Here is a 21,005-nt window from a genome sequence, read left to right as displayed (position 1 = left end):
TAAATTGGATATGGAGAATGAGATCTAGCTAGTCTGCTGAAGATGTTCTAAGGAATGAGCGACCTTGACTAGTGGACGTATTAGAGATCAATGTTGTATTATTAGAGGAAGAGGTGCTATTTCTAACGGTATCAAATTGCACTTTAAGAGCTTTATGAGTTTCATCCAAACAATTAAAATTCTCTTAAAGTATGATATTGCTACCCTCTAGACTAGCAATAGATTCATAGACCAAACTTAATTGCTTGGTCAACTCCTCAACCTTCCCCTTCTCTTTAGCAAAATTATTCTCGAGTTTAAGGTTTCTCTCATTTTCAAGGATGAGTAAGTTTCCTTGCTTCTTGAGAATCTTTTCTTGACTCTATATTGTTTCTATTAGTTTTTTTTATTTTAGACATGGTATTTTTTACTTAGACCTTTTTGCAAAATTCACAACTACTATCGCTATCGCTATCGCTATCGCTATCGCTATCTACGAGCTTGAGTAGTGATTTTACCTTATGTCTTTTGGCCATAAGACACTTGGAAGTGTCATCATCGTCACTCATTTCGCCAAAGCGTGACTTTGTCGGTGGAGACGAGCGGATGACGATGGTGGTGACCCCTTCATCATTGGAGACGGAGTTGGAGTTGAAGTCTCATTCCTCACCGATGTGAGCTTGACCCGAATTGATTTTCTTGTGGGTCTTTGTCGGAGGATTAACTCCTGTCGCAGGGATCCCGAGAGACCCCTTTTTAAAGATTCGGCCGGGGGGATGATCCTGAATAAGTTCGTCGGAGAAATAAATGGAAGTGGAAATAAATGCAACGGCCAGTGGTGGGGGATGATCGACCTAGTGCAAAGAGAAGTAAATGCACCGGAGTTTAGACAGGTTCGGGCCGCACGGAGGCGTAATACCCTACTCCTGTATGGATGCAATAACTTTCCCTGAGGGGGATCCCTCAAGGAATATGTCTGGTTACCAGGATATATTGTCTAACTAAGAGCTTGAGGCTCCTTGTTCTAGCACTGCTCAGGCTTGCTTGCGATGTTCTTCGTCTAAGTGTGGCACGGTCGATTGCTTGGGCTTGTTCTCTCCTCCGATGTTTCGATGTCTTGGTCGTGTCTCTGATTCCCTGTCCTCTTCTTTCTGTACGCCCATCCTTTTATGCACTCACCGGCCACGACATACCCCGAACGGGAAAGAAGGGCACAAGTTCCAAGACGCCACGACTGAGAAAGGCGTCATCATTTCCTCTGGGCGAAGTGATAGGGGCGGTGGAAAAACGCGGCGCGCGTCCGATCACTCGTCACTGTGGACGCCCTGGCGCCGGGCGCCGTTGAGAGGGCCCACCGAGCAGCCACAGAGGCACCCGGCGTGCCCACCCTGTCTTGTTCCTCTGCCACGGCAGGGTGGCAAGCGGAACGCCTTGATCCTGGCAATATTATCCCGAGATACACCGGATGATACGGGACGGGACCCGTGCAATTAATGGCCCCACGCCTCTCTGCCAAAGCATGGCAGGGACTGACACTGCGGCGGGAGCAGTTGGGGATGTCAGGATGTCAGGCCGCGCACGCCCATTAAATGCGACCTCGGACCTCTGACTGGTTGACACCTCGTCGGCGGGCCCCTCGGGGGCCCTTCTGGGTCGTCGGGGCACCGAGTGCTCGGGGGGTACTGTTCACCTCCCCGAGCACTCTCGCACGAACCTTCGGGGAACCGAGTGCTCGGGGGCTGCCACGTGCAACCCCAAGCACTCTCTCCCGAGCACTTTTGCACTCAGTCGCCATACAAAAAGACTCGGAAATTTGCCGGACTCTCCGGGTTCTCCAGATACCGGAGTATCCGGTAAACACCGGAGACTCCGGTCCTTTTTATCAAAAGAATAAATATTAACCGAGACTCTCTGGCGGAGTCTCTCTCGGAGACTCCGGTAAAAATATTTTCTCCTACCGGAGTATCCGGTGAACACCGGAGACTCCGGTCTTTTTCAACAAAAATAAATGCTTAACCGAGACTCTCTGCCGGAGTCTACCTCGGAGACACCGGACTAAAAACACCAACTACCGGAGTATCCGGTGAATACCGGAGACTCCGGACAATGAAAGCAATTGTTGATTTGATCCAAATGAGAAATAATTCAAATTAAAAATCTTGAGATTGAAAAGATCACTAGATAAATACCACGAATCTCAAGTTTCAACTTAAACTAAAAGCGGATCAATTTATGGATTCTTGCAAAAATGAGAGCTTTACATGAGCTTCACATACCACATAGATGCTACATAAACAATAATATCAATTCTAAATGGTATTGCTCAAATATTCACAAATTATGGGTATTTAAGATGCATAAAGCATAATACTCCCCCATAATGTGATAATCCATTAATATCTCCAAAAGAGAGCCAAATAGAATTCAATAAGACGAATAAGATCAAATAAGGCTCCAAAACCACAATCAACATATGAAAGTGCAATGCATCCTACACATACTAGATATATGACTTACACATACTAGTTGGCAGGAAAAGCTAGATGCACTAGAAACAAATTCATAGCACACTTAGCAAGCAATCAAGACATGTATAAATATGAAACGAGTAAGCATGGCAAGATTGCACTCAAGTCTACACATGCTAGCATAAGCATAAGCATAAGCTCTAAACAAGCATAGATATATAACCTACACATGCAAAGAGCTAGAAACTTCCACAAAAAGTGTAGAACAAAAATCTAACACAATGAACAAGGATATGAATTTAAGGCATTGTGATAGAGAGTTACCTCCATAGAGTGACATTGGGTAGTAATAAACATAATTCCATAAAACTTGACTCTTTAATCAATTAGATAAATCTTCAAACAATTAGCCAAGTCTCCAATGCCCTCTATTTTACTAAGAGACTAAACACAAATTTTACTTGAAGAAATATTAGTCTCAAAGCACAAAACATAGGATGAGCTCCCCATATATATGTGCATCCAAGTACTTGAATTACTTGTAATATGCACTTAGTTCATTCAAGAATCTAGAGGAGTTTACCCTATATTTTGAGTTAAGGCACAAAAGGAATTTACAATGGAAATACTTGTGCTAAGAATGAACTTACAACCATGAGATCATGTAAAATAAGTTCATCTTCCATAGCCATCACAAAGTATCCATTACTTACAATATTAACAAGATCTTGCTCTACTAGAGAGCCGTTAAAAGCATCATATTACACAAAGTATAAATTTTGCTCAAATTTTACCTAGCCACTTTCAAGTGTTCCCAATAATGAAAAATTGTGAACATTTGCACCTATGCTAAGATAAGTGGCTAGATAGCTTAAGTTAGATACTTGTTACCGAGATGTCATTGAAGATTGAAATAAACCAACAAACCACACTCTTGGCACTTCTTTCCAAACATCATGAGAAAACCCAATTTGAAAGAATCTTGAGATGAGATATTCAATATAGTTCTTCTCAAGTAAGCCAAGTCTTCAATTGCATCTCCAAGTACCTATTTAGCAAATTAAGCATTTTATGGTACCCAAACCATGTTGGGTCCTTTAAGGTTAGTCATGAAAGATTTAGGCACCCAAATGGCCTTTGTGCTAGCAAATGATGAACTAATCACCTTAGTAGCACAAGTTTCAATTTTAGCCTTCCTAAGCGATAAATCATTATCAATTGAAGAGTTAGGCTTAGGAATGTTACCAATAGGACAATTTTTACCAATATGTCCCTTGGCCCGACAAGTGTAGCAAATGCGGTGCTTATCCTTGCAAGATGCCTTCTCATCTTGCTTCTTGCTTGCTTCCTTGCCGGTGAGCCTCTTCCTTGATGACATAAGACCTTCATTCTTCATGTAGAGGCATGATGCAATTTCATGTCCCTTCTCATTGCATCCATAACACTTCCTCTTGCTTCTTCTTGTTTTCTTCTTTGGAAGTGTGGTCTTGTCATCAACCTTGTTGGAACATATAGAGGCATAGTGTCCCATGCTTGAGCATTTGAAGCACTTGATATGAGCTATCTTCTTATTGGATTTTGCTTCAAGTCCATGATCTTTGTGCTTCTCACTTTTCCCTTTGCTATCAATATTACAAGCAACACTAGGAAAAATATTAGCTTTAGAGCAACAAAGATTAGTAGGCAATTCATCATTGGATATAGAATTGTCATTAAATAAATTGCTAGAACTATCACATGTTAAATCGATATTATGCAAAGAATATGTGCTAATGTCCACATGAGGTTTATAGGATTTTACCGTTGTGATAATTACCTCATGAGCTATTTCTAGCATGGCGTGTGAGTCCACAAGATTTTTATGAGAGCACACAAGCTCATCATGACTTTCTTACAAAGCCACATTCTTGCTAGTAAGCTTTTCAACTTGAGCCTTTAGCTCAATATTTTCTTTCTCCAAAGATGCTACATAAGAATTAGAGTTAGTAGCACAAGCATTATCAATAGGAGAAATAGTGGATTTGTCCTTAGATAAAACATTGCAATTAGGACATGATTTTTCTAAATCCACTCGAGGCATAACATCTAATTTACCAATCAAAGAAATATGTTTAACTTTAAGATCCCCATAAAGATTAGACAAAGAATTATGGGATTCTTGAAGTTTTTCATATTTCACATTTAAGGCTTTAAGTTCCTCAATTTTCTCAATGAGGAATTCATCTTGCATCTCAAGGCTTTCTTCTAAGCCTTCTATGGTGGTCATGAGCTTGATCATTTTAGATATATTCTTTTTACTCAAAAGATCAAACCCGAGCTCATCACTATCACTAGCACTAGAACTAGCATTAGCATTATTTATCTCACTTACCGATTTCCTTTTACCTTTTGCCATAAGGCATAATGGAGATTCGGTGTAAAGAGATGAGCATCTTGGAGAGGTGGATGCTTCTCCACCTAGACTTTGTCTCTCATAGAGTTCTATTTCCTTCAAAATGTTAGTCTCACAAATAATAGTAGAAATAGATGCATCACCATGAGAGCAAAGAGTCATATCATCATGATAAGTAGACATTTTTGCACTAGATGATATACAAGGGTTAACAACACTACTAGAAATAGAAAGCTCATTGCAAGTGTTGTTAAAGTCCAAAGGAGGGATTGGACACTCACTTATCACACTCACCATTTCATTATCTTGCTCGGATTTATCAATCGGTGAGGTGGATAACAAATTGACATCCTCTTGGACAATTGAGAAAATCATTTGGAGTTCTTCATGATGTGAAGATGAAGTGGAACACTCTCCAAATGATGTCTCCGGAAGAAGTTCTTCTTCATCACATTTGGGCTTGTCATATCTTTCTTTAAGAGTAGTCCAAATAAGATGAGCATCTTCAAGCGGCAAGATTGATTCAATAACATCTATGCTCAAATCATCAAATAAGACATTAGTAGCTTGAGCATTGAGATATATGCATTTCTCTTCCTCTTCAAATGACAAGAGATTATCACTAGGAGGAGAAATGCTCACATCTACAACCCGCTCTATTTGAGGACCCATGGCCCTAAAGATATTAAGCATGCGAGTGCTCCAATCACAATAATTAGAACCATCTAATAGGAGTGGCTCTACGTGCACTAATCCGCTAGTCGACATCTTTACTCTCTAGGCGGTAAAGCCCAAAAAGAGAGACTTGGCTCTGATACCAATTGAAAGGACAATGATGTCGCCTAGAGGGGGGATGAATAGGCGTTTTTACAAAAATTCAACACTTTCTACCGTTGGCCTAAACTTGCAGCGGAATATAAACTAACGAGTTTTTCACAAGAGAAAAACCTAAATATGCTAGGCTCAACTAGTGCACAATCACCCTAAAGAAGTGTGGAAATTACAATCCTAAGGTGACAAAAATTACTCAATTCTAGCAAGAGATATGCAATAAAACTTAAATTGAAAAAGGCTGAAAACACTGTTTATATGCCTGAAATTACTGTTCACCGGAGACTCCGGTGTAATCCGGATACTCCGGTCTGTACAGGTCCGGAAACTCCGGTAAAGGCCGGATTCTCCGAGTTCTGTACAGAACTGAGCCCGAAACTGAATGAAATAAATGAGTAGAGAGTTCTAGCTCAAACCAAGTGATGTCGTGTGTTCCCGGAGATGATTCCAAGTAGATTCACGAAGAACCTACACTCAAATACACACAAACAAGTAGATCGAGCAATATGCACAAAGATTTGAGTAAGAACATAAAAGTAAGGAAACAAGAGAGGAGACGCAAAGAATTGTTTCCCGAAGTTCAGATTCACCACCGTGAATCCTACGTCTCCGTTGAGGAAGCTCCAACGAGCTGGATCTCTTTCAACCGCTTTCCTCTCCAAGCTCGGTCACACTTGAGCTCGATTTCCACTAACTTGATCTCTTTCCTTCCGGAGGCGAGATCGACCTTCACAAACTTTCCGCGGCTCACCACAAGCACGGGAGCTCACCGGCGACACCTAGCCGGCTAGGAGGCTTCACCTCCAAGAGTAACAAACGCTTCGAGAACTTCTTGTCAAGAACTCAAGTGCTCAAGAATGGATTTAGCTCACTTGCACTCAATCTTCCAATCTCTCAACCCAACTCACTTTTCTTCTCAAATCACACACTAGAATGGAGTGGGAGAGGTTCTTTTGGCTCTAAAAATGTGTTCTTTCGTGCCCCTTCCAGCAGCCCCAAAGGATGGGGTGAGTGGGGTATAAATAGCCCACTTCAAAAAACTAGCCGTTGGGCTCTTTTCTGGAACTTACCGGGATATCCGGCCTACACCGGAGTCTCCGGCCACTCCAGGTACCGGAGAATCCGGTCTTCACCGGAGTCTCCGAGTACAGCACAGCTGACCTCCGAAAAACGGCGATAACTTTTGATTCTGGAGTCCGATTTCGACGATTTTGGACTCTATGGAAAGCTTATTCAGAGGGCTACACATCCCAACTGAATTCATGACCTAAAACACATAGGATCAAATTAGGAACACTCCAAAACCCATTTTGGACACTTCCGCACTTTCCGCTCCGGACTCTTAACAACAAACTCTCACTTTGGGTTTGGTTGGGAACTCTTGAGCACTGAGACGCGACAATTAGCTCACGTTGCATCCCTCTTAATAGTGCGGCATACCTATACTCAAATTCAAAGATAAAACTCGTTTGAACCACTTTGAGCATTTGAAAACTTTCAAGTACCGATTCTTTTCTTTCAAACCTTGAGGGTTGCTAACTTCCATAAAATCTTCACTCCATCTCTTCTTGATTCTTCATATGATTTATGTGAATCATCCATAGCTTCCCATAGCCTCGCACGGTCCATCGGCGCAAAGCCTTCACTCGCTCTTCACCACCGCCTTGGTCCTTCGGCGCCAAGCCATTTGCTTGCCCTTCACCACGGATGGTCCATCGCAGCCGAGTCTTGCTTGCCCTTCACCGTTTTGCCATAGAAAACCACTTTGTATTCGACATCTTCAAGGAATTCACTTTTTCATATATGGAGTCCACTTTTGTTCTTCACTCTTGGCATATGTGATTTCAATTCAACTTATGCCTTCTTATAGATCCTAACCCCAACTCACTCTCAAGCACAAAGCACATGGGTTAGTCCATAAAACCTAAATGACAACATTTATACCTTAAGTTACTTGATCTCCACAAGTAACTTATTAGCCTTCATGCATATTGTCAATCTTCATATAGAACCTAACCCCACTCATTCTTAAACACATAGCACACGGGTTAGTCCATAAAACTCTATTGACAAGTCATACCTTTAGTTACTTGATCTCCACAAGTAACTTAGCCTTCAAGCTTATTGCTAATCTTATTAAGCTTCTTCTTCTTATGAGCATCACCAAAAGCTCCTTTATTTAGATGCATATTTCTCCTCCATGCATCACATCCGAGCATCACCTAGAGCTCGTTCATCTCGATGTACTTTCAATCTTCCCATTCACCTAGAGTTCATGCATGTCTCTTCACCTAGGCTTCACCTATTGAACAACCTACTAACAATCTCAACAACATTGTTAGTTCATATGTATTGTCATTAATTACCAAAACCACACATAGGGGCTAGATGCACTTTCACGGGGAACCGGACGCTCGGCCCCCCGAGCGCTCTCTCCCGAGCACTTTTGCACTGACCCTCGGGGAACCGGGCGCTCAGGGGCTGCCACACGCAGCCCCCCGAGCGCTCTCTCCCGGAACTTAGCTCTTATGATCATCGGGGGACTATGGTGCTCGGGGGCGAGTGAGCACCTCCCCGAGCACTTTCTTCCCGGTACTTGGACTCTGCGGGTCATCGGGGAACTGGGGTGCTCGGGGACCAAAGGCTGTGGCCCCGAGCACCTTCTCCCGGAACTTAGATTTTCCTCATCCCGCAGGAGGGACCTCGCGGGATGGTGACACGTGGCGGATGGCTGGCCTGGCCTCGGGACTCAGGGACCCCCGGTTCCTGATACACCGATAGTCTTATACTTATCTTTCTTGTAAGGCTTGCCCTTTTCTCTTCCTTGTCCTTATTCTTCTTTTTGTTAGGACACTCAACAGTGAAGTGGTCAACTTCACCACACTCATAGCAAGCTCTCTTGGATGGTCTTCTTTTGGACTTGTCTTTCTTGTACTTGCTATAGCCGTCATTCTTCATGAATTTCTTGAACTTCCTTACAAAAAAGGCAATTTCTTTATCATCGGAGCTCTCTTCTTCACTTGAGCTTGATTCCTCACTTCGTTTGATCTTATTTGTCTTTAATGCAATATCTTTGGTCTTAGAGGTTGAGCTTTGCTTAACAAGATTCTTGACTTTATTGGCTTCCTCCTCCATAAGCTCATGAGCAAGAATTCTACCAATCATATCACTTAGTGTGAGTCTCTCTGGTAGTCTCTTCTTTCGTGGATGAGAGTTACTAAGGTGAGATTCCTCGGTGCAAAAGCTCTTAATAATCTTCTCACCACCTTATGATCATCTAGTTCTTCACTTCTAAGCCCTCTAATCTTGTTCACTAGCATCATCATGCGGTCATACATTGCTTAAGGGGTTTCATCATCTTCCATCATGAATCTTCCTAATTTCCCTTCAAGAAACTCTATCTTTGATTATCTCACACTTGTGGTACTTCATGTGCAACTTAGAGTGTGTACCATATCACTTTGGCCTCCTCAAGCTATCCACCTTGTTGAACTCCTCGGGGCTTAACGCACCCAACAACACACTTGCGGCTTGTGCATTGCGTTGGAGGTTTGGTCTAGTTTGAAAGTGAGCTCTATATCTTCATCCGGTAGTTTAAAACCTGTATACACAATTTTCTAAATACTTGGATGAAGAGATATTAGATGCAAATTCATTTTGTGCCTCCAAGCGGCATAATGTGTGCTATCAAAATATGGAGCACGTCCGAATGGAACGAAAATGTAAGAATAAGATGCATTTAATTTATCATAGTTGAAACATATTTCAACTCCCTTGTTCTTGCTATCGCCCGATATTTTTCATCCTTCGAACTCTTCGAGCTTTTCGAACTTTTCTCTCCAGATATCGACATCTTCTAATATTAGGCTCTGATACAAATTAAAAGATCGAGATGTCGTCAAGAGGGGGTGAATAGCCATTCCTATAAAATAAAACTTTGCAATGGATTGGAGAGAGAAAAAGGGCGTGACAGGATTGGAAATATTTTTTTAAGCTTTCACCTTAGGAATATAATATAGAAGAATTGATTAAATTTGTTCTTCATTTATAGGGGCTAAAGCGTAGCAGTTTGGACATTAAAAAAAGGAAATTCTCTCTCAATATATTGTGGACTTTATGTTTTACCTAAATAAACGAACGCAAAAAGAATCTTTCAAAGAACTCTAATCTAGACTTGTTTTTACATATACCTTTAATCACAATGTGACCGTCAACATTGAACTCATTTGCCTACCTCATCAATTGATTTCATAAAACAACATGTCAATGTTAATTCATGGAAGATTTAAACTTAGTCAATGATCCAACCAATTATATTTTCAGTTGTATGACTACAAGAACCACTAACACTACTCCCAGTGCTCCACCATAGACAATGTCTTAGATATTAATGACCATCCCACGTAAAATTTATGGTGAGGTGGTAGAAAATTAAAGAAAAGAGATATCGATGTAGTGTCTTCCTACATACATAAGTTGAGCACAATATCCAATACAAGATACAAGCTAAAAAATGCATTAGGATTCTTGATGTCTATGTTTATGTATTTCACGAAACAAGCAAACCAATGAGAAACAATAGAAAATTAAATATAGACTCATATTTGGAGATGCGAAGAAACTATGCATTGGAGCCTTAATTCCTATACTAGTGTCGATGTGGCGTGGAACTAGATTATTTTTTTGCAATGATAGGGGAGCTTCTTCCGTATACTCTATGAGAAAGGAGATGAGCAACTGCGCCAGCTTAGGCTAGAACACGGACGGGTGTAATGGCAACAAGTCAGCTTTGCTAAGCGAGCTACGCTTGATTCTTGACGTGGAACCAGGGTTCGAAAATTCGACGGTTGCCGAGCAAAAATCGTGATAATCGGTCATCTTGGTCCGACTTGGTTACAGAAACTGAACGGTAACCGAATTTGAATTTAAAAAATTCAAAAAGTAAAAAAAATCAAAAAAAAATCTTCAAAAAACTAGACACAATTCTAAGACCTTCTGTGAAAACAATTTCAAAAATAATGTCGTCTGCATCATATTCTACAGGGAGGAAGTTTGAAAAAAATGAAAAAAATTGAAGCGTGCGGCAAAATTATTAACTCATGTTAAAGAAAAGTTTAACATGCAAACACATATTTTTCTTATGTAGAACGTATCTTAAGAAGATCTTTAAAATTATTTTCACTTTATTTAGAGTTTTATTAATTTCTCTATAATTTTTACAAAGTTCACAAGCATAAAGTGAATATGTTAAGAAACAACACTGTAATTAACTTTTTCATGTCTATTATTAATTTTTCTACGTAAATCATAGTATACATAAACTAATAAAAGTGGTTTCACTAATTTTTGAGGTGTTGTCGATGTATCAGGAACCGGGGGTCCCTAAGTCCCGAGGCCCAACCAGCCATCCGCTACATGGCGCCATCCCACGAGGTCCCTCCTAAAGGATGAGAAAAGTTCAAGTCCCGGGAGAAGGTGCTCAGGGCTACAGTCGCTGGTCCCCAAGCACCCAAGTTCCCCGATGATCCACAGAATCTAAGCACCGGGAAGAAAGTGCTTGGGGAGGTGCCCGGTCACCCCCGAGCGCCCTAGTCCCCCGACGATCAGAAGAGCTAAGTTCCGGGAGAAAGTGCTCGGGAAGAGTGCTCGGGGCTGCACGTGGCAGCCCCCGAGCACTCGGTTCCCCGAAGGATTGAGCAAGAGTGCTCGGGAGAGAGTGCTCGGGGAGGTGAACAGTACCCCCGAGCACCCGGTACCCCGAGGACAAGGATAGACATTCTCGGGAGAGAGTGCTCGGGGAGGTGAACAGTACCCCCCGAGCACTCGGTGCCCCGACGACCCAGAAAGGCCCCCGAGGGGCCCGCCGATGAGGTGTCCACCAGTCAAAGGTCCGAGGCCGCATTTAATGAGCGTGCGTGGCCTGACATCCCCAACTGCTCCCGCCGCGGTGTCAGTTCCTGCCATGTTTTGGCAGAGAGGCGCGAGGCTATTAATTGCACGGGTCCCGTCCCGTATCATCCGGCTTGCCTCGGGATAACATCGCGAGGATCAAGGCGTTCCGTCTGCCGCCCTGCTGTGGCAGAGGAACAAGACAGGGCGGGCACGCTGGGCTGCTCTGCGGTTGCCCGGTGGGCCCTCTCCACAGCGCCCGTTACCAGGGCGTTTATGGTGACAGGTGACCGGGCGTGCGGCGTTTTTTCCACCCCCTGGTCACTTCACCCAGAAGAAATGGTGACGCATTTCCCAGTCATGACGTCTTGGAACTTGTGCCCCCTCTTCCCGTTCGGGACATGTCGCAGCCGGCGAGTACTTAAAAGAGCCGGCAACACAGAAGAGAACGACGGGCAATCCAACAAGAGATCGCAAGCATCCAAGCATCAAGAACCGAACCATAGACGAACACAAGGCACAAGGGACAGTCCCTGCCGAAGAACAAGGAGCCTCAAGCTCCTAGTTAGGCCAATATTTTTGTAACCAGCAACATCCTTGAGGGACTTCCTCAGGACAGTTATCGCATCCATACAGGAGTAGGGCATTACGCCCCCGTGCGGTCCGAACCTGTCTAAATTCCGGTGCATTTACTTCTTTTTGCACTAGGTCATCCTCCCCCACCACCGGCCGTTGCATTTACTCTCATTCATTTCTCCGACGAACTTATTCAGGATCATCCCCCGGTCGAATATCGAAAAAGGGGTCTCTCGGGATCCCTGCGACAGGAGTTAATCCCCCGACAGGTGTGATGGGTCAGTTATGAATTAATCTAGTCGCAACATATTTACATAATTCTGCATGTTACAATAACTAATTCATGAGTTCATGTATTTTTAAAAGATATAGGGTCATGTAAGAAGACTAACAAAATTAGTTTCATGATTTTTGGATTAGCAAAGAGTAAACTATGTATTTAACTTGGTTTAACGAATACATTTTCTCACAGAAAATTGTGAACTTTTTTATGAGTATAAATATTTTTATCATGTAGATCATGTTACAAAGAAAAAAAAATTTATTTCACTTGATTTGAAGCTCAGATAAATTAGTTATTGATTTTAGAAGATTGAGATAATTTTTGTGTTTTTTGTTGAACTTCACTAAAAAATCGAGAAAACCGCTCGATAAATTGGACCGGTTACTGAGCGGGTAAAATCGCGATTTTTTCCCTGAATTTCAAATTTATTCAAATAAATTTTGTCTTTTTTTTTTTGAAAATTCGACGAGTAACCGTGATAATCACAAATTTTCGGTTACCGCCGGTCGGTAACGAAAACCCTACGTGAAACTTGATAAATATCGTTTAAAGATATTTAAATTGAAAGTGACCAAATATAATACGGAGTATGATGCTAAGGCGGAGTGTGGTTTGGAAGGCATGCGAAGAACCAAATCATTTTTGGTCGAAAATTGATGCCCAGGCCAACTTGCAAGGATACCTGACAGCAATTTTTCGACATTAGAAAACCAAATAAATGAAATTTTAAACCGGGTTCCGAATTGAAAAAAAAAAGTTTCAAACCGGGGTCAATTTTTCCGGACGCCGACTACCGCAAAGAACCTTCTCGAAACAGCAATTGGGCTTGTGGTCTCGAGCTGGGTTCGGGCTTGACTTAGGCCTATCTTAACGGGTAGGCCCCTCGGAGCTTCCTTCGACCCGCGAGGATTAACGCCGCTCATCTATTACGCTTCCTTAACAGCTTCACGGCTTCTTGTATTTACGTATTCGGTTCATAGAAGGCTGTATAGCTCAAGTGGATAAGCGCAGCCTTACATGTTACGTAACCGGAGGGGCGCTACTCTCTTCTTGCGACGGAAGCAAAACTTAGAGGAGAGAGAGGGAGAGAGATCGCAGGCGGAGATGGCCGACGGGGAGGACGCCGCCGCCGCGCGCCGCCGCGCCGCCGTGTCCGACTACCGCAAGAAGCTGCTCAACTGCAGGGAGCTCGAGTCGCGCGTCGGCACTGGTGAGTCATCCGCTCCCCTCCCCACCACCACCTACCTCCCCCCGCTCTGCTCAAGTCTCCCTAGGGTTTGGACTTCGGAGCGGTCGATTCCGGTGTTTCTCTGGGCGCTACGTAGCTGCGTGCGCGAGATCTCGTCTGAGATGTGGATGTGGGTCTGTTCCTGTGTAGATTCGTTAGCCGTGGCGCCGCACACTTAGTGATTTTGAGGCTTTACTGGGGTTATCGCTTGTTTCGCGATGTGCTTCGGTGTTAGATCGGTGCCCGGGGCCGTTGGGTTGCTGATTGAGTAGATTTGGTTCGTAGCACTAATTCTGGTGGTTTGGGTCCTGACTGCTTGACGTGGATCTGAAGCTTGAAGGTGACTTAGGGTTTAGTTTGGTTAACTTTGGTAGTTGTTGCGAGGATAATTGAGCCCTTAAAAATAATATATTTTTCATCTTCTCTGATTGAGATGTGGACACTCAGTAGCTTTTATTATTTGGGCTTTACGAGTTTGAAAATAAGTCACGGTAAGATTGTAGGTGTTTGTCGGTGCATTATTTAGACACTGGTAACTTCGGTTTGAACTTGCCAAATATTTTTGCCTATGCATCTGGACGTTATTATGCTGGTTACTGTTCACTTGGTTCTTTTTTACGTTTTGTTGGGATTGATTTTGGTGGTGGGAGTAAGAAATTTTGTTGGAATTGAAGTAGATTGCATTTTCAGCTATGCTGTAGCTCTTGCAGTCTGAGAGTGTGTCCACTTTTTAAGATGCTGAGCATACTAGTGACATAGTGTACTATTTGTTGAAGGAGAGTTATGCGGTACAATTACTTATAACTTAGGGCCTCTGTATCTGATTATGTGGTATATAGAGAGCTAGAGTATAGTATGCTGTGTAGTTTCATATTACAATGCTCATACTTTTATTATGTCTCATCCCATTTTTCCCACATAGCAAGCTTAGGCTTCTTCTCTGTTAGTCTTATTATATTTATTACTACTAAACATATAGATATGGCTATAGGAGCATGTCTTTTGCTACTATGATCTACTAGTATCTTTTCCTTGTAAATATGATGCACAACCAAAAAAGTATCAGCATCGGTGCTCCACGTTTAAGTCCTTTGTTCTTAGGGGATAATCTAAGAAGAAATTTCCAAAATAAATGTTTACTTGTTTTATAAAAAAGCATATTCGTCCATTTTAATTAGCTTTATTGTGCTTGTTCATCTACATGCAGTGAGGGAAAACCTAAAAAATGCTAAGAGGGACTTCACAAAGACTGAAGATGACTTGAAGTCTCTGCAAAGTGTGGGACAAATTATTGGAGAGGTTCTGCGCCCTCTGGATAATGAACGTTGTAAGTAAAGATTGCTTCCTTTGTGTTTTGACTTTTGAAATGTAGCCTTGTACAGATGTTTTGGAATAGATGCGTCCACTGCTTTCAGAAAATACTAATACCTTTTTTGTGGTTCGTTGGTATGAGAAATGAGTATAGTGTGTTGGCACTTCTTTATGAAGATATCACTTTTAGTTTCTATTCTTATTCGTCAATGATACAAAACTGACATCTGAAGCATCTATATCTTCAAGTCATTGTTAAGGCTAGCAGTGGTCCACGATACGTTGTTGGTTGCCGAAGTAAAGTGGATAAGGAGAAGTTAACTTCTGGAACACGTGTTGTACTTGACATGACGACCTTGACAATCATGCGCACTCTGCCACGGGAGGTATATTTTTGTTTATGTTAATCATTTTCTTTTCACCTTTTTGGTGCATTTGTTGTTAGCCTTTCTATTGCAGGATCCTTTTTTTTTTACATAGAAAAGGGATTTCAATGCTGTGGAACTGAAACTAATTTGTTCCTTCAGGTGGACCCTGTTGTGTATAACATGCTGCATGAGGACCCGGGAAATGTTAGTTACTCTGCTGTAGGCGGTTTGTCTGATCAGATTAGGGAGCTCAGGGAGTCCATCGAGTTGCCGCTTATGAACCCTGAACTCTTTCTTCGAGTGGGAATCAAGCCTCCTAAGGTAAACTGGTAAACTTAACATATTTGTGCTTAGATGTCAAAGTATGCATAGAAGGCAAAAGAGATAAATGTCTAATATTCTGACCATGGAAATCAATATATGAATATTTTACTCATTCCAGGGCGTTCTACTATACGGTCCTCCAGGGACTGGGAAGACACTATTGGCGAGGGCTATCGCCAGTAACATTGATGCCAACTTTTTGAAGGTGTGTCTTTTCACTTCATTGATAGCAGTCAGTATTCCTTACATATCAAATAGATTACTTATATAATGGCTGAAACAGATTGTGTCAAGTGCTATAATTGACAAGTACATTGGAGAAAGTGCTCGTTTGATTAGGGAAATGTTTGGCTACGCTCGTGAGCACCAAGTAAGTCTTAAAGTCTCACTGTTGCTCATATTTAATTACTGCAAAGCTAATCGGGTCTGAACTGTCTTTGTCTGGAGGACCACAAGCATAATGACAAAAGTTGTATTTTGCACAAGCTTAGCTTGAATTAATTGCGACCAGATATTCAAGCTGTGATATAATACTCTTTGACCAAAAATGTTGACATCCAATCATATTCTACCGACACTCAAAAATGGAAGATATGTTTGATTCTAAAGTCAAGCATAACTTAATGCAGATGTCGCTGTTAGTTTTGTATGAGAAGAAAAATCTTTTGGGTTGTTGTAGGGTCACTACCAATTCAATAATAATTTTCGTTACCTCTTAACTCTTTACATCAATCATTTTAGTTCCATTTTTCACTAATTTTATTTTTTGTGTGTGTCAAATTTGTTCTTACCTAGCCATGCATTATCTTCATGGATGAAATTGATGCCATTGGTGGCCGAAGATTTAGTGAGGGAACTAGTGCTGATCGTGAGATCCAGCGGACATTGATGGAGCTCCTTAACCAGTTAGATGGATTTGACGAGCTTGGGAAGGTAAACTTAAATTAATGAGATGTTAATGTTTGGTTATATAATTTTCTAGGTACCTTAATTTAACCCACATGTCTACATGTTACGTGGTCTAGCTTTCATGTCTAGAACACACCGGGGAGGTAATTAACGCGTGATTGTATTTGCAGTATCAACCAGGAAGGCGATTACTATTGTAACTTATAAATTGTGCAAGATCAACTGATCTGTTTAATTCTGTAGCATTGATCTTGCATGGCATATACCTTAAGGGAGCGTTTGGTTAACAAAATTGTAGATGAGTGGGAATCCTTAATATTCTTATCAATCGGATTCCTAGGAATCTGTTACCCAGTAATATTGGAATACCTTGTTCGGTATAGTTTGTTGGTTTACCGGAGGATTCCTAGGAATATTAAGGGCTCGTTTGGCAGGGCTCCAGATTCTCCAAGAAACGTTTCGGTTTCAGATTCTCCTTGGAAACGTTTCTCTGGTGAATCACCCTCAATTTTCTGAAAACGTTTGGCAGGGATTCTGGATTCGGATTCTTGAAGAAAAATGACCTGAGTGATTCTCGAAACGGGTGAAACACCATTTTGGGTGATTCTCCTCGTAGTGTTAAAAATGAGAAACGTTTCAGGTGATTCAAGGTGAAACGTTTCACATTTTGGTGCGTTTGGTAGGGATTCTAGAGAATCACCAGAGAATTTGAAACGTTTCTTGCAACCAAACGGGGTCTAAGTAATGTGTTTGGATTTAACACGTGAATATGCACCAGTACAAACGCTCATGTTGGATTCGTTTGGCCGCGAGTGTGCCAATTTACAAGGGCTATTTGTTGCCACCACTTACTCTCGCCCGGTGGTGTGCCTCCAATTCCATCCGTTGGCCACAACAGACTTTTCATTGTAGGCGAGCTTGTTGATTCCGGCCATCGATTCTTCATCGGCCACAATGATCTCGCCACCAGTGTTGATTGCCCCTTCACACCCGATCACCAATTTTCTCTTAGAGTCCAAAACCATGCTTCAATCAATCAAACCGATGTAATCCCATCTGAAATCACGAGCCCAATTAGTGTGTGCAGTGCTACATCAAGTCGTCAACACAATGAAGACAAGGAAATCGTATGGCTGGTAGGGATGGGAGAAGAGGAAACAATCTAGACGGGTTTTGACAGCAAGGCACTTTCCAATCCACAAGCAGACGAGCAACGATTGTTGGAGATCTTCAGAGATCGATGTATTACCTTGGAGAAAGGATTGGATTCAATAGGGCAGCGACTTAACGTTACGAACAGAAATTGCAGAGCGGTCCAACTTTTTCGGAGGACATCGCGGCAGCACATGAGCGACCACACGTAAAAATTTCGGGACGAGGAGTTTCCTGCAGGTTAGTAAGTTCAGATAGCTACCTAGTAATCTGAGGTAGCTACCTATTTTGAAAGGAATCCTATTCCCCTCAACTACTGGAATCTAGTTACAACGGTAATCCTCCATTCCCTTCCTAAATTTTAGGATGGTTATGCCAAACAGTGGAATTAAGCCAAATTACCACCAGATTACCAGGAATCTAATCGACATTACCCCAACCAAATGCTCCCTAAGATGAATCTGTAATATAATGAAGCATTTACTTCAGCAATTGTAATACTGGATTCCCAAAAGTACACCGCTGGCATGATATTGCTTTATCATTTGTGTACTATTTGAACTTCTTGTTTTACTCAATTAATCATGCAAGTGTTCTGGATATTCTGGAAATATCCATCCAGGTCAACGTTCTTGTTTTACAGAGATTAATACTGCAAACTAGCAACTCGTTTGCATGGTGGCACGATTCTGCATGGTCAGCTAACTACTGAGCTAAAACTCCAGTTGGGGATGTTAGGAATAGGATGGGTCCTTTTAGCATACTGGATATAATACTGATTGCTCCATTTATTTGTATGGCTTTTGTGGGCTGTGCACAATGACTCGCATAACATTCTCTATTACTCCGTTCAACTTCTTTCTAATATTAATATGCAGCTTGTATTTTGTTTGATCTGTTTGAGTTCTGATTGACAAGGATTTTTTTTTTCTTGTGCAGGTAAAGATGATAATGGCAACTAACCGACCTGATGTTCTGGACCCTGCACTCCTGCGTCCTGGACGCCTAGACAGGAAGATCGAGATTCCACTACCCAATGAGCAAGGAAGAATGGAAGTTCTGAAAATTCATGCAGCTGGTATCGCCAAGCATGGGGAAATTGATTATGAAGCTGTCGTGAAATTAGCTGAAGTGAGTTATTTGTGTGATCATATCTAATTTTGTTATCTCATTGCCTAGTTTCTCCTAACTTTGTCTGCTTTTAGGGTTTCAACGGGGCTGATCTCCGGAATGTCTGTACTGAAGCCGGTATGGCTGCAATTCGTGCAGAGAGGGACTATGTAGTTCATGAAGACTTCATGAAGGTGCGCTGTCTCACACTCCCTTCTGTCTGTACCTCAACAAAATGTTGTTGGTAACTGGTAACTGGTAAGGCACTGACATTGAATTTCTTCTATACAAACTATATGTCTCAGGCTGTGAGGAAGCTAAATGATGCAAAGAAGCTGGAATCCAGTGCACACTACAGCACAGACTTTGGCAAAGAGTAATGGACGATGCGATCTTGCTACAATGCATATGTCGTATACCATCGGGGAGCTCAGCCGTTGTGATGCAAAAACAATAAACAAATCAGCTATTTATGTTCAGGCTCCCCAGGCCACCACTCACAATTGTCTGATGTGCACAGTCACTGTTGTCAAGCTGACCACTGGGAGAAACCATTCGAGAAATTACTAATTTTGCACTAGGCTCGTGATCATAGTTACCGTTGGACAGCTTCCCCGTGTCGTTAGTCTGGTAACTCCGGTTCGGGCTGTTCCATTTCCATGTACTTTTGACAGTGTGATTGCCTGCTCGGTAACAGAAAAAGGGATATTTTGTGTTCACCTTTACATGGTGATTTTCCCTTCTGCATGATTCACACGCCTTCCCATCTATAGGACATCCATGTACTTTTGACGGTTTGATTGCCTGCTCAGTAACAGAAAAAAGGGGTAATTTGTGTTCACCTTTACATGGTGATTTTCCCCTCGTCTGCATGATTCACACGCCTTCACATCTATTACTGCACATGGTACCCTAATTATTCCTAGTCTGACCAGTACATTCTTTTCTGCAACGCTGGATGATATTTTTACAGTTACTGAAAATTATTCGCATAAAAGAGAACATTCAAATCCAGAGTCAGCACTAAACAGATTTTCTCTGCCAACATGAACTAGGGAGCCCTTTAAGGCTGTTGTACAGTTTCTAGCAATTATTCCTAGGCTGTTGTACAGTTTCTAGCAATTGAGAACCAAGGATGACCTCGCATCATCACTGTATGTAATCAGAGCTCGTCATGCCCTTTTCCCAGTTGCCCATTTCTCTGCCGCCGAAAACCTCTTGTTTGATACCCATTTCAAAGCCAATCGACAGCAAGAGTGAATTAGTTTGATGCTAAATCTGACAATAACATATGACATTTCACTAGGCATGTACCGCACTTTTAGGTGACACACCACGTCTAACATTTTCCATACTTGAATGGAACCAGAAATCTGGAATAACGTTAATAGCTCTATGTGATCGTATACCATACTAATATACTACTATATTCTCAGGGTTATAGAGCCAGCATTAAAGGAAGAAATAGTAAACACCTATACACACCTTTCTAGAGGGGTTAAGAGCTCCTTATAGCCTAGTCTTCACAATTCGGGATTTGCTACGCATGCAAGATAATAAATAGGGTTTGTAACGGCTACTATTGCGTCTGCTATTGTTGTAATGGACTGAGCCGCCACGGCATCAAGGGAGCGGGTTATAACTTTGCAACCGTAATCAACTATGTATTAAAGCTTCAAGAATTGGAGTGATTCCAGGTCTAAGGTACTGTACCTACTGTTTATGTAGGTCCTACATGTATATATGTATATATACGGATACAGATATGTATATACGTATCCGTATATTTATATGTATAATATAATTTTTTAGAAATTCTAGAAAAATAGCGAAAGGTATAATAGTTATATTGATAAATCGGTTGAAATAATCTAAAATGCACATAAAAATATCTAAAACTCAAAAAATATGAAACAAATTTTGTTATGTTCGTATTACTGTCGTCTATATATTAAAATTATATGCATAAAAATAATACTGTTTTCCCCATAATTAAATGAATGTGTTAAATAATAGTAAATTCATAAATAAATATTAAGATGCCCAAAATTGCTGAACATAATTTTTTTAGTCTTCTTCTATCATGTTTTATGCAAAAAAAACAAACGCGATATAGGTGTGCCAATCCGTCTAGTATCATTTAGCGGGCCGCAAGGATACTAACTTATGCAGCTTGCGATCTGTT

At 41.7% G+C, this 21,005-nt stretch overlaps 1 protein-coding gene across 1 annotated transcript; it reads left to right on the top strand.

Annotated features, from left to right (window-relative positions):
- The first annotated feature begins 13,425 nt into the window (after nucleotides 1-13,425).
- LOC133918577 (26S proteasome regulatory subunit S10B homolog B) lies at nucleotides 13,426-19,545 on the top strand. The gene is made up of 10 exons (XM_062362515.1): nucleotides 13,426-13,628; nucleotides 14,854-14,973; nucleotides 15,207-15,343; nucleotides 15,485-15,646; nucleotides 15,768-15,854; nucleotides 15,933-16,019; nucleotides 16,445-16,582; nucleotides 18,650-18,841; nucleotides 18,916-19,014; nucleotides 19,126-19,545. The coding sequence occupies exons 1-10, from the start codon at nucleotides 13,436-13,438 to the stop codon at nucleotides 19,198-19,200; spliced, it is 1,290 nt and encodes a 429-aa protein (XP_062218499.1). The 5' UTR covers nucleotides 13,426-13,435; the 3' UTR covers nucleotides 19,201-19,545.
- The last annotated feature ends 1,460 nt before the right edge of the window (nucleotides 19,546-21,005 follow it).

This window comes from Phragmites australis, chromosome 5 (assembly GCF_958298935.1).
Source record: "Phragmites australis chromosome 5, lpPhrAust1.1, whole genome shotgun sequence".
In the NCBI taxonomy this organism is placed as follows: Eukaryota; Viridiplantae; Streptophyta; class Magnoliopsida; order Poales; family Poaceae; genus Phragmites; species Phragmites australis.
This window is presented reverse-complemented; position numbering and strand designations above follow the sequence as displayed.

Bases quoted from the DNA above. Each gene is read 5' to 3' on its own strand.
- LOC133918577 (XM_062362515.1), top strand. From the start codon at position 13,436: ATGTTACGTAACCGGAGGGGCGCTACTCTCTTCTTGCGACGGAAGCAA. The intron at 15,855-15,932 runs GTGTGTCTTTTC...TGGCTGAAACAG, and splicing joins TTGATGCCAACTTTTTGAAG to ATTGTGTCAAGTGCTATAAT. The intron at 16,020-16,444 runs GTAAGTCTTAAA...GTTCTTACCTAG, and splicing joins GCTACGCTCGTGAGCACCAA to CCATGCATTATCTTCATGGA.